The following is a 14,031-nucleotide window of genomic DNA, read 5'->3' on the forward strand; positions in this document are numbered from 1 at the left end:
GTGTGGCTGGTGTTCTGGGTCAAACTGCATGACATGGAATGTGACCGTGCTGGTGTGCAGATGTCTTAAAAACAACCCGAGTACATTAGACACCACTAAATAATAGGAATTACTTCATTGTTACCTATTGTGTTGGGTTAGCAAAATGACTCTGTCCTTTTTCTTAAACAAACCTGTTAGAAAGTGACTGCAGTGGAGCTGCCATTTTGGCTAGCTTTTTCCTGGTAGCTGCTGGTAAGACATTTAAAAAATAGTCTTTTGTTGCATTTAGTTGACTCAGTTAATTGTCTTTCAGATTCACACTTTAATCATTTCCAAAATGACTCCTGAAAGCAAACCAGACCTATCAACCATTTCCAACATGGTACTATGCAAATGTTTAACAATTGAGACGTTGTGACCTTTTAGTTAAAAAAAACAACACTTCCTTTGTTCAGGCTGTTGTGATCTAGTTCTGCATTGACATTACTTTCAGTGTTGCAGACTCACTGTTGCTCAGCTTTAATGACTCTACAGAGTTACACATTGTATTGAGGAGCCTAAAAGCACATTTTCCTCTTTCTTCAATCTCATCTGACCATTAAAACACACTTAGCATTAGCTGTGTGGGGGTTTCAGTCTGACACAACAGTGGCTCATGTATAGTGGAGGGATACCAGGTAGATCTGATATAGTAGACTAGGCTGAAAAATAGAGATGCTGCACCTATCGATTCAATAAAGGTCAACAGAAATTACAGTTTTACTGGGAAGAAACAATTATTACTGAGTACTGAAAAGGTATTCGTTTTGGCATAGAAACTTGGTGGAGTTTGTTTTTAATTATATGAATTTTGTAGCTAACTGCAAAAATAATTACATCAACCTGTTTAAGGGACAAACATGGACATACAAGATTGCAGACATTTCAAGTTGTACAATACATTTGGACATTATTTTATGACTAAGCTGTCCAAATTTGTATAGAAAATCCTTGGATTTCCAAGACAGTAATGTCAAACATTTGCAGGCAAGTACATCTTGCTACAATAAATATGCATGGGTTTACTATGAGAAACAAAGGACCACTAATGATTCTCAATGGAATCCCTGGTGAATCCTCAACCTAGAATGTGAGTCTAGGCTGACTGTTAGGGTGGATGGATAAACTGAATAGTTCTATCTGAGATAATTGAAGCATACAGCATACTTTTTTATTTTTTATGAAGGGGATGGGGTGGTGAGATCTTTCATTACATCCTATTATGTATGAACCAGAAACTGATGAAGAAAATGTTCTCTAAACAACAGTTAACTATGAAATGTAGGCTGTTGGAACTGTGACATAAATTACATAGACCCACAGGTAAGTTATTGTAAAGATGATCACATGACAGGGCTTTTCTTTTGTTGTTCTGACTGCTATTTCAGCACTGTTTCAAGTTTCAAGTTTCAAGTTTTGTTTATTCATCACATACATAGTCACACACAGTATAACTCGCAGTGAAATGGTTGAGAGTGCTCTGTCCAAACTGAGGAAAAGAAAACAGGTGCATAGAGAATTATAGATATTCTATATATGTGAAATATATATATATATATATACAAAGAGAAATGTATATATTCTATGTTTGTACAACATATATTAACAATGTATGTACAATATATGTATATTATGATTATATACACAATGTACAATGTATATGGTTGTGTATATATGTACACAATCTACAATTTACTGTGCTTAGCCAAATATGTATAGCCCTTGTGACAAAATATAAATTTCACTTCTGATGTAAAAAAAAAAGTGTGAATGTCCTACAATAAAAGTGACATTTAAAGCTGTGGTTTTTCTTATTAACCATCAGGATGAATGGACAGTTTTATCACTAAAATAGCTGCTCAGGGGAAAAGATCTCACTGACAGTTCTGGCTCTGCAATCAGCAACTACAAATTCAACAGTGGTGTTAACCAATCAGGAAACCTCTCTATAAGGAAGTCATCCCTGCGTGCCTAATATGGTATTTTACAGTGACTACACATCATGTGAGTGCATTCATCACTGTATATCTGTTTTGCTGTGTCAGATTTGGCTTTGGCCACTAATTCTGGCAGGCTTTGGCTCATTGATTGTCCTATTACAAGGAAATTAATACAAAGTGGGTGGTAGTTGAGTTGTTAAAAAATATACATCAAGTAATAAAGCAGCCAATTGGCTGTATGCAATGATAAAACCAATATAGGTTTCCCAATAGTGGGCATGGGATCATGTCAGTAGTTCAGGACTTTTTGTTATAAGATGCAGACACTAGCAACTTTCATCAGAACTATAAAATAACACTTTATGCTACCAGACTTGTAAAAATAGCCAGTATCAATTTAAGTAGAAAGCACAGTTGTTTTATTAAATAAATTGATCTGACCTACAGAAAACCAGTTACCTGTTAGTACAGTTTAACACATTCTATATGACTGCAGGGTTGCCCATTTAAACTGGTTTAAACATTACTGGCATTATGACAAAAAAAAGACTGCTCAAAAGTATCTACAGCCAGAGATTGCAGCTGTAGAGTTTGCAATATCGATATCTGTTTTATTTGTATATTGCACAAAGACCAACTTGCATTTCAAAATGACCTGATTTAACTTTAAAACTGCAAGTCTGAGGTTTGACCTAATTCAGAGCCAATCAGAAGCAGTTGCTCAGTTCTCATTTTTCAACAACCTTTTCAACACCACTTCAACCTCTATCCCAAATAAACCCTGCTGTAGAAACCACCAATCCATACATGCAACAACCAAAGGGCGCAATATCCCTGCAGGACATTATATTCAATACACATCCATTCAAGCAGCTTGAAATTGCATTCTAAGCTGTGTAGGTACTAGACAACATTGTATCTAGATATGTCTCTCCTCTTTTACTACAAGCCAAACAGTGTGTATGTGTACAAAGAGACAGACAGATATAAATATATATATATATGGAGAGAGAGAGAGAGAGAGAGAGAGAGAGAGAGAGAGAGATAGATAGATAGATAGATAGATAGATAGATAGATAGATAGATAGATAGATAGATAGATAGATAGATAGAGAGAGAGAGAGAGAGAGAGAGAGAGAGAGAGAGAGAGAGAGAGAGGCTAGATGGAGGAGGGAGGGAGAGCAAGCCTTATGGGGCGGGTTATTTTCCCTCCTCTTGGCCAAACATATTAAAAGCTCATCTTTGACTCAGAGGGCTGCAAAGATTTAGGAGGAAACAGAACAGGTAGAGCAGAGCTTCGGTTTATAAACAGAACAGGTAGAGCAGAGCTACAGTTTGGAATAACAACCTTTGCTTGCCCTTAGTCTAAGCTTCGTGTAGCCCCAGTCTCCAGCTGCTCTGTCAAAACTCTTTTCTCTAACTTTATCACCAAACGGGCTTGGGCTCCTGAGCAGTTTCTTGACTCAATTCAGCTCTCACCCAGATTCAGTTTTTATCAGGATGAAGAAGGTGGTGTTTCTGCTGCTAGCTTTCTACAGCTCCAGAGTGCAAGGAGAAAGGATAGAGAAGATAGAGCAGTGCGGAGTCCACTGCTCTCAGGTACCTGAAATTCTACCATAAATTATATTCTCCTTTAGAAGTTCACTTCTTTATGCTAAATCTATTAGAGATTAATGCAGAGCACTAACAAGTTCAAGTCAAATTTGACTTGAATTTATTATTGCTAGGCTGGTAAATTATGTTCAGTATAAGTATGAGGTAGTGGTAGTCACAGTAGTAGTAAAAAAGTCTAAAAAGCTGAAGGCATGTAGGCATACGTTACGTTAAATCAGTGTTTATTGGAAATATGGTACAAAGATAGTAACAGAAGACTGTGGGTGGATAGGTATGTGCATGTGGATGTATGCATGGGTGTGTAGCATAGCTGTTACTCATTATGTAATCTAGGCTATATTTATCCCTCTGAACATTATTAATATTTGAACCTTTAATCATTAATTTGACAGAATGAGTTGACAACAAAATACAAATGCCTGCTTTTGAAAATGCCACAATACATATTCTACACACTTTAGAACTAGCAGTGTAACACAGCTCTATCTTAACCCTTATATGATATTTAGTGTATTCCAGTGACTTTGGCATGCACATTAATATGGACTTCATGCAAGACCATTTTACTAATGGGGTAAAATGGTTTACCACTTACAACACTGTCATTAGAAATGATTACAAAATGTTTTACAGTGTAAAAAAGAAATCTAAGGCAATGTCAATTGAGCGTGAAGTCAAAACTTCCTCCCCTGTGCTTTTACAACTTACTGTACTTATCCAATGATACATCCTAAGGAAAACACAATGGGTGACATTTCCTATTCCTGTTTCGATTCTGTTTTTTCACCAGAACACTGTGAACAGATATTACAGTAATTATGGACTTATATAATTACAAGGCTTATCCAATTTCTAGTCTTCCCAAGGAAGCATTACTTGTTGTAATAGACATAAAAAGGTATAGTGAGGACGTTATCGATATGGATGTCTGCACATATAGCCGCAATTGCACTTGAATTCGGTGTGGAACCAGGATGTAGCGCTGCACAAAGCACACTGGGAAAACCCCTTTTGTCTCTGAGCTTCCTGCTGCTTGGCTGCATGCCAGACCCATCCATTATGGTGACATCAATGGCTAGTGACTCTTACTGCATGACGTGATGTGTGTGATATGTTCCTGCGGTGTGCGTCATGATAAAGCAGAAGTGCTGAGCTGTACTATTGGGTGTCTCTCTTTACAGGGACTTCGCTGCAAAGCCAAATCTCATGGTGAGTAGTGATTTTGTTTTTTTTAAATCTTCTACTAGTGGGTGTGTGGGACTGGTTATGTGGGTGATTGCCGCTCTTATCTCATAACTATGTAATCTTTACAGGAAGCCAGAAGCTTCCCTCAACATTTATTAGTTAGTGTACTGTCAAAGGTTGGAACAGAACTGATTTAAAAAAATATTTCATACCTCACTCCTCCTGTGTCAGTCATTCTTAATTGCATTCTAGCTCTTTCCAAACCCTATTCTGTTCCACTTAACTAAAAACTGACAACCTAAAACAGAATGCACACTGATTAGAGACCAGAGGATTACCCAAATCCCCCATGCATTTGGTCAGAATGAGACCTGACCTGGGCCTTTTGGGCTTTTTGCTTTCCCAGTGTCATTTGGGTTCTGCAAGAAACCCCCAGACAGCATGAGCAGTGACGTTTTCACCAACACCAGTGTTTCTACGGTGATGAGGTGTGACTCGAGCCAGCGGTGTTCTGTCCATCTCAGAGTCAGCACTGTTCTGCAGATCAGTGGTACATAGCTCCTGTCTCATTCACACACCCGTCCTATCATAAGCAAAATGACCAGGGTTAAACCACCTCCTGCAGACTTGAATATGGGAGTTACATTAGTTTGACATTAGTTTTAGCAGTTAATTCAAAACCGATTATGTAGGGGTTCATGTAGAACTAGTCAGTTAGAGGTTGAAACCCTATAAAGGTGGCAACCCAAGCACTTTTTCTCTCTGCATTAGTACACTGGTCCAACTCAGTGAGCAGAGTTTCTGTAGCATTTATTTTTCAAACTTACACAAAAAGCTATACTGCTAATAAATTCCATATCACATCGCATATTTCACGTCTGCTGCTACTGGCCTTGTTGACGTGTGTGTGACTGCAGGTCTGTTCCTCTCCTCCAGAACACATCCATGGGATCTACTTTTGCACGTTTGCAGCAGGGCTGATGGAGCGTTGCAGGATTGTGAACTTCCCCAAAACACAGCGAGCAAAACTGGTGGACAAGCAGGTATTACTGCGCAGGCTGTGTTGCCAACAATATACATTAAACTTTCATTCATTCATAGCACATATTTCCATAGATTAGTTATGTCAAGGGAGCATAGCAGTAAACTCTTGCATGCAAGTACAAGTGCACTCTACTCCTGTGCCATAGACAGATGAGGCAAAGAACAACCGTGTTTCTTAAAAACAACTGTGTTTATCAGAACTTTGCTTATATATGTCACTCAAACTAACAGTCGATGACGTTTGTCCAATTACATACAGAAGGTGAATATTCAGGATGACTGCCTGGAAGTTGGCGTAGGGCAAGATATGCATATAACTCTCAAAACCTGGCCATGGTTTTGTGACATGGATGTTTTCAGATTACACCATGCTCCAGGTATGGAAGAGAGGGGGAGGGGAGGAGGTTCCAGTATCATTTACTTTTTGCTAAGTAAAAAAATCACTTTCTGAGTGATACAGACTTGTATGTATTAGAAATGTGCAAGCTTGAACCAGTTTAAAGGTAGATTTATCTGCTGACATAGATCAGAAAATCTATTTGAATGGGTCCATTTTGACTTGTACTTTTTATTTCTTACTTATGTCAGATTGCAGCAACATGGACATACGAAGAAGTGTTACTGAATGCATCAGTAAGTTTAGACTATAACACTTCCAAGAAACCATCCTCTCTATGCTCATACAAAAACTTATTTGTACAGTAACTTCAGTATTGTAAAGAGTGCATGACATTTAATATTTCCTGTCTTGAAAGCGGGGAGGATTCACTATGAGGTGGATGTGGAAAGGAAGGAGCTGGCCGTAAGTGTGTCAGAGATGCTGGAGGACAGAGACTATCACCTAAGGCTATGTCACAAGGGCTTCCTCTGCACAGGCACTGGGGAACATGTGCTGGTGAGTCATTCTAACTACTGTCCTTCTGGGAAGTGGCAAGAGTCATGTTCCACCTAATATCAGTCAGCCAGGATTCTCGGTTTTGATCAGAACTTAGTGAGCCGAATAAAGCAGAGACTTCCACATGCTGAACATTTACATAATTTACATTTACATGAACAGATCTGGAGGAAGTGTCCAGTGATTGGCTTTGAAACTTCATGATGTATGCTGCCATGTTTTAAGCAGAAAGTGGCAGCGCATTAGGTTCTGCTACACTAACATACCCGTAGGGAAGTAGAACAAGGGAAACATATCACTTATAACACCAGGCCTTACAGCTGCAAGACATGCACATGGGTAGGGGCCATAGGTAGTAGTGTATCCCTACAAAACACCCTACAAAACCAGGTCATCAAACCTGTTTACAATATACAATCTTGGCCAGGAAAACTAGTACAGAAAATCATGTGACTTTCCAAAAATAGAGTTGTGCAAAATTCCAAGTTGGGTTTCTTCTTGCAGTTAAAAAAGGAGAATCCACTGAAGAATGCTACCTTGAAGTATTCCAGACCTGTGCCGTGCTTGTGTATTGAGGTAACCGGAAACAGAATGTCAGTCTGATACATTAACAACAATAGGAGAGGTATCTGAGTAGCATTTGCTATGTGGTGGTGTTTTGTTCTAGGGCTGGTCAGTAATGACAGATGCGCCGCGAGTGCAGGTGTGCCCTTTCAAACATCGTAAGTACACTTGGAGTTAAGGCACATGTAAGCAGCACAGACAGAGGCATCAGCTTTCTTGCCGGTGAGCTGGGGCGACTCTAACCCTGTCATTCCTCAGGGGTTGAGGAGCTGTGGTCGGGCATAGCCTTTGACCCTGTGACAGGGACACTGTCATGGGAAGCAGCATGCCACATCAATGCTGTCGTGAGTCTGTGCGAACTACACGATGGGGGCATGTGCGAAGACCTCGCCCATTCTCATCAGACCTACGTCAAAGGAAAAGTAAGCCTGTCACTGAAACTAAAGAAAAACCAAACACAAGAAAGAAAGGAAAGATGAAGGATTAAGAGTACAGAGACGTTTAATTTGTTCCTAACCACACAACCTTTTTCAGGTGACATATTCAGCAGTGGATCCTCACCCACGACTTTGTATGAAGGTAAATGTTACCTTTTCATTTGCTTCCCTTTCATCAACCGCACTCTGGCTTTTTATGATTAAAGGGCAGCGCTAACATTACCATGTAGGTACAGTACTGCATCAGGCTCACCACACTGCACGCTGGGTTGAATCATGTGAATAACACTATCACCCATTTTTCAGACTGTGTGACCTTATTTGTGTTTCAACCTTAGTTCAAGACAGAGGCTGGGGTGTGGGTTAAGTGCCCATTTTCGGAGGGGGATTTCCCAGGTAATTACTCTCCCTTTATTAATACAAATTTACTGCTGCAACTCCCTGTTTACTGAAGTTACTTGAGCCATACAGTGACTGATTTTTTTAATGCATATATATATATATCTTTTTTTTTACATGTATTTATAGAAGTTGAGTAAATAAATTGGATGCATAATGCTGTTCAGGTGTAGTTTATGCCTGACAATAGAGGATAATATGATAATGTAATATAAAGTGATACTTTGCAACCTTCCTACATAGCACAATACACTAGGGAAGAGCTAACCACTAGGTTAATGTATAAACTCTGTAGTGTAAGTAAACAGACATTTATATGACCTTTTTAAAACTTCCCTTTGCATATGTGTCTTTTAGTCTGGTACCTGGAAGTGAAAGAAAGTCAGCCACAGCTGCTTGTGACATCACGGGTCAGGGCAAGTCTCTCTGTGAGCACATGTTCCAGGACTGGGTCTGATATGTGTGAAAACACACACACCTCCTTAGTTGATGTGGTAAGTCAGAGTTATGGACCTGTAAAAGGAACTCTCCAGCCAATATCCAGTCAAATAATGAGACATTTCTGATATATGTAGAGATTTATCTCCATTATGGTGATTAGCTATACTTGTCACATCATCATCGTCTTAAAGCTCATAGTATGAAAGCTTTGTAAAGATTAGCACTGTCTAAACAAAACATAACTGAGTAACTGACTATGCACCAAAGGCAACAAACTGTCAGAATTACACACGTTAATGATTCTCACGACAGATAGATAAATAGAAAGATATCTAGATAGATGTAGAGGGGGAAATAATAAATGAAACTAGTAATAACAAAAGATATAGTGAAGGCCTATCAGACATAGTGTGAATACAAATTGCAACAACCAAAAATGGCATTTTCAATATTTGTACATTCCACTGTGGTAAAAACATGATCCACCATGCTAAAAGATTTTTTTTTAAATCGCTTTGTTGTAAGTGGTAAGCTTTACTTGGTAAGCTTTAAGAGTTGGCCAGATGCCAAACCACCTCAACTAACTCTTCTCAACATAGAGGAGCAGTGCTTCTACTCTGAGCTCCTCTGGGACATGCAAGCTCCTCACCCTGTCACCGAGCAGAAGCACTACTACCCAGCAGAGAAAGCTCATATCAAGCGCCTCTGACTGCAATCTTCTTCTTTCGCTCATTGCCCAAGAAACTAGCTTTTTTAAATCTACAGTGACGGCATTATTTTTGATTAATCTACAATTGAATTCTTAATAATAAAATGAATGAATTATTAAATTACATTTAAATAATGACAACATGCATGGAAGCATGCTGAAACTTTCAAAAAAAGCACTGTTGTACATTTGAAAAGAAGCCACATTATTTAATTGCCCATTTTAAAATTGCACTGAATTTCCCAGCAGTACAAGATAAGAAGGAATGAGTCATCTGGCACAACTATATAATTCAGGAGTCCAAGAGTCCTTTCATAACATGCCTTTGAATATCTACATCTTAAATGTGTTGTTCTCCAAAATATTGACTTGATTATCTTGCTGCATATTTCACAAATGTCGACATTCATCAAACCATCCACAGAACACTTGTTAGAAATGTCTGAAATTGTTCAGCATATTCACTGCAAAAATTTCAGCAACAAATTAAATGAATTTTGTGATTTATTAGGGTTCATTTGCCTAATGCAGCCTTCGGCAATATAGCCAAAGCCAAGGCCAGAGCCACAATAATTAATAATACTGGAGGGGGAAGGTTCAAGATTTAAGACATGGTAGACCTCAGCTCAGCATGTTTCTACTGCTTTAACAGGAGAAATTTAAGCCTGTGCAACCCAATCTGACCATGGATCTCTGCCAGCCTGGATACTGCATCAAGGTAAGAGAGATGAATTGGAGGCTGAGTGCTCATGTGACCAACTTCAGTATCCACAAGAAAATCTTCTTAAATGACAGTGCTAATTAAATCCTCTACTTACTCAGGCAAAGAGGGCAGATACGGAATATGGAATCACCATTCTCTACTGCCAGCTCCCATGTTGTAAGTTTTTATCCAGTTTACTCATTGCGGGACTTTTTATTCTTTAAGAGGAATATGAATACCTGAGAAAATTGCAATCAACGTACAAAGTTTATCAGTTCCTGTCATACAAGATATTATCTGTCAGTTCTAAGGTGGGTCATTTCTGCATTTTGGAATGTTTGTGCTCCCTGCAAGCCCCAACATGCCTAACAGCACCCTTTGTGACTGTATATGTGACGTCACCTTAAGACATGCCCGAGCTCTAACAAAAGTAGAAATCCTGAGGCAAACATGTTTTCCACATGTGAAAAATAAAGCTGTGGGAAGATCTGATGGCGACAGTTGTCTTCACATAATGGTCGCCTTCTCTCTCCACAGCCCTACCTTTCGAATATGCTGGCGCGAGCACTGGATGGCTCGAATGCGTGGTGCCATTGGCGGCGATCCTGGCTATGGCTATCGTCATGGCTACTCTTGTCATGGCCATTGCGATGACTGGTAAGCTGTTTTGCATGGCTGTGCTCATGTGACATAGCAATGCAAAAATCTTGCACTCATGCAGAGTAGGGAAAAAACATCATTCCCAGACGTGTGAATATCTGAATGCATTAATTCATCAGCATATTAGTAGCCCATGCCTTCATAGCAGGCTAGTCTGTTTTTTTTTTTTTTGTTGTTTACTCTTTTGTATATGATCAGTGTGATTTGTCGCGTCCCGTCACACGCAGACAGACCAGTTGTAATGCTTCTGACTTGCCAGACATGCCTATGCATAACATACAAGGTAGAAAAAAAGGAACGCAATGAACAACATGTCTGTAATTTGCGCTGATGCCCATGTTCAATTTCAAGTTTACCAGTTCAAATCGGTGAGCAAGGCTCTGGATAATGTCAGCTTGCCAGGAGTTCACACAGGTAAGAAAAATATGTTTTTACTTCTAAGTACCTATTTTCATTTTAACTGTATTCAGCATAAGCAGATCATTTGGAAAACCTAAAACATAATAAGATTTAGCAAACACTAAGAAGCACAAGTACAGTAAGGCACAAAAATCTGATTCACTACCCAAATACTTTTTTTACTTAATTATTTATCAATGAATACAATGAATACAGATCCCATCTGTAGTCCTCTCCACCACCCAAACTGAGCTAATTAGAAACCCATGTTACTAGTTGCTTTCATGTTATTTAACAAGAACAGGGCATTATTGGCCTTAATGTTTATTTGTGCAAAACACAACCAATAACAAAGCATATTTAAGGACCTGCAAACCACTCAGTTTGCAAACAATATGTAATTCCTTGACCAATATTGTTCCCAATACATTTCAGGCTCATGTTCTCCAATGACTGGGAAGTCAAGCTTAGAAACTGAGCTTGCGTGCAAAGCCTGTCTTCATGTGCCATGCCACTCAGGAAGCCCACAGTTAAGACATGGTGACAAGTCAAATCTACTGGAAGGCTTTACAGAGCACTTTGAAGTGTAGCTCTGGAGTTTGCCAAAGACGGTATATACTTAGTTGTATTCTTTTTTTAAATTCTTTATTTATGCATTGCTGGAGTGTTTCATGAAAATCCTTTATTGTGCTGTCATCCTCCTTTTTTAAAAGACCATTGCACACATTTCTCATTTCATGTTGAGGTGTAGAATACATTTATTTATATGATATATGTCCTGTATGTTTTGAGAGATGCCTATTGTTTATGCCTGTTCCTGTTGAAATTTAATGACTGCAGCTCATTTATGAATATCCAGTGATACTGGACATTCTGTTTGAAAAAATTCTAAATAAATATTGATATTTTGTGTGTCATCCCATTTTAAGCTTCCTGAGATAAAATAAAAATGTGCTTTTTGGCAAATCACGTTCCCTAAGAGTTACCAGGTGTTCTGTGGCAGTTAGAAACTTAAATGTGACAGTCATTCCATGGGAGATCTTAGCTTTGAACCTGAGATACCTGCTTTGGCTTTAAGACAGAATCTTTCATCCTTCCTGAGCAATTATGTATAACACACAACATAGTGTTATGTTGATACATGTAAGTCACCAGATAAGACTACAGGATTCTACTCCCTTCAGCCGAATATAGAGCGAAAGATAACAGAAGGAAATGAGGGGTGCTTAGCAACCACTTTAAAAGTGAAAAGCTCAGACATTCAGTTTCCTGAAATTTGCAGTATACCTGAAAGGCTGTGTTTCCATCAGTCCAATGCCACTTCCCAGAATCACAAGCTGCATGCTGTATAATAGAAGTGACTTAATCAATATTTGTTCTGAGATACAGTAAGGTGAGTAATTATAATTGATTGTACCTGCATCTCGTTGATGGTACTCTTTAAGTAGGCTACTAGATGCAGAGCGAGTAAGAGCAAGCAAGTATTAACAAGAGCAAGAGTCCTGCTGTGGAAAGATGCAGTGCGGAAAAGGGAAATTAGAATAGAGGATGTTTAGGGAAATGTTTCCCTATGACTTTGCTTCCTGGGGTCATCTTCTCTTTCTTATTTGAAAAATAAAAGAGCTCTGTGTCTGAACTCTGTCTCACAGCAACAAACTAATCTTCAAAAATATCCTTTTGGTCTTTTTGGACATGGGCTATTCAAGGGAAAGCAGTTCATGCCACTGTCGTTTCTAGTTTTTCTTTCTGCATGGTGCTATGTACTACTGGCATATCCAAGAACTTTCTATAACTTGCTTTCTACCACCACAGGTGAGTACTTTTTTTTAACTGCTCAATTTTTGACACTTAGTAAACCACAATAAAACAATCTTAAAAGTTCTCTTTGCATGACAACCCACATGAAGCCACGTGCTCACTATGTCATGAGAAATGCCTGTAATCTTTGAGAGGCCCTCAAAAAATGGCTGCCTCAGTAATTCCTTTTCTTTTACTGGGAACACAGCAGAGTGATTTCTTTACTTTATTAGAAACTTTCCATTCAGACTATCTTGGGTGACCTTTCACGTTCACACAGTCAATCGAGATAATGTACCTTGGGAAGACTTCACAGTGGAACAGTGATTCTGTGAAGAGATGAAAGGTGGGACCATGATCAGATCAGGTAGGGCTAATCTGACTGGCTCCAATGACATGCCTTCAGAACCCTTTTGAAATATGTTTCATTCCCTTTTGGTGCGCACAATGTACTTTATAGCTACTTTACCAAAGGTCATTTTTTCAACATTGCTGACATTCTTCATTTCCTGGAATATCTCTTTTAAATCTTTACTTTCCCAGCTGGTGTGGTATCAAGTATACAGCATGTACTCATCCTACCCAAACAGATGTTCTTTCCCAAATAGATAACAAACCTGACTACCAAGTTTGAGAATATGTGACATTCTACTTTTCACAATTTCTACTGGACATTTGCCAATAATACACTCAAATAGTGAACTACAATTTAACCTCACTGGTAGGTGAATCTATGGTCTGCCCATGGATTGCTGAGTGACTGAGGGTTCTGTCTGAGGTCACACACTAGAAAGCCCTTTTCATCCCGACATTTTCTAGCAAAGTGTTGCACTTGAAACACTTGAAATGTGCATGCTGCCCATAATAAGTATATGTAGACTATACTTTTTGTCTACTAGAAGTTGTGTGCTCAGTCTTAGCCTTGTGTAAAGTGGGTTCTGTGATAGCCTGGGCTAATCTTAACTTAAAAACATCCTCTAAAGTTATAGGCTTTTTTTTCTGGCAAGCCTGTGGCCAAACGCTTTTCATCCTTTAGATACTTCACTTTTATTCCTGACCATTGCAGCTATTGGGCATGGAGTCCTCCAATGGCCAGATAATGGCTTCACTTACATCAATAAAAGTGGACTATGGTTTATCTCTAACCACAGAGAACATGAGGCACCGGGAGTGGATAGCTCCTAGCATGCAGCAAACCACACCATTCGATTGAACTCCAGACC

At 39.0% G+C, this 14,031-nt stretch overlaps 1 protein-coding gene across 1 annotated transcript; it reads left to right on the plus strand.

The window, feature by feature from the left end:
• The first annotated feature begins 3,238 nt into the window (after positions 1-3,238).
• On the plus strand, positions 3,239-11,966 carry il17rel (interleukin 17 receptor E-like). The gene is made up of 18 exons (XM_035528598.2): positions 3,239-3,560; positions 4,757-4,784; positions 5,167-5,310; positions 5,697-5,803; positions 6,064-6,181; positions 6,393-6,437; positions 6,560-6,699; positions 7,204-7,275; positions 7,367-7,421; positions 7,522-7,685; positions 7,798-7,842; positions 8,039-8,096; positions 8,457-8,593; positions 9,902-9,967; positions 10,072-10,129; positions 10,490-10,609; positions 10,964-11,026; positions 11,447-11,966. The coding sequence occupies exons 1-18, from the start codon at positions 3,462-3,464 to the stop codon at positions 11,599-11,601; spliced, it is 1,674 nt and encodes a 557-aa protein (XP_035384491.1). The 5' UTR covers positions 3,239-3,461; the 3' UTR covers positions 11,602-11,966.
• The last annotated feature ends 2,065 nt before the right edge of the window (positions 11,967-14,031 follow it).

Source organism: Electrophorus electricus, chromosome 11 (assembly GCF_041902795.1).
Source record: "Electrophorus electricus isolate QZ-2024a chromosome 11, ASM4190279v1, whole genome shotgun sequence".
Lineage (NCBI taxonomy): Eukaryota > Metazoa > Chordata > Actinopteri > Gymnotiformes > Gymnotidae > Electrophorus > Electrophorus electricus.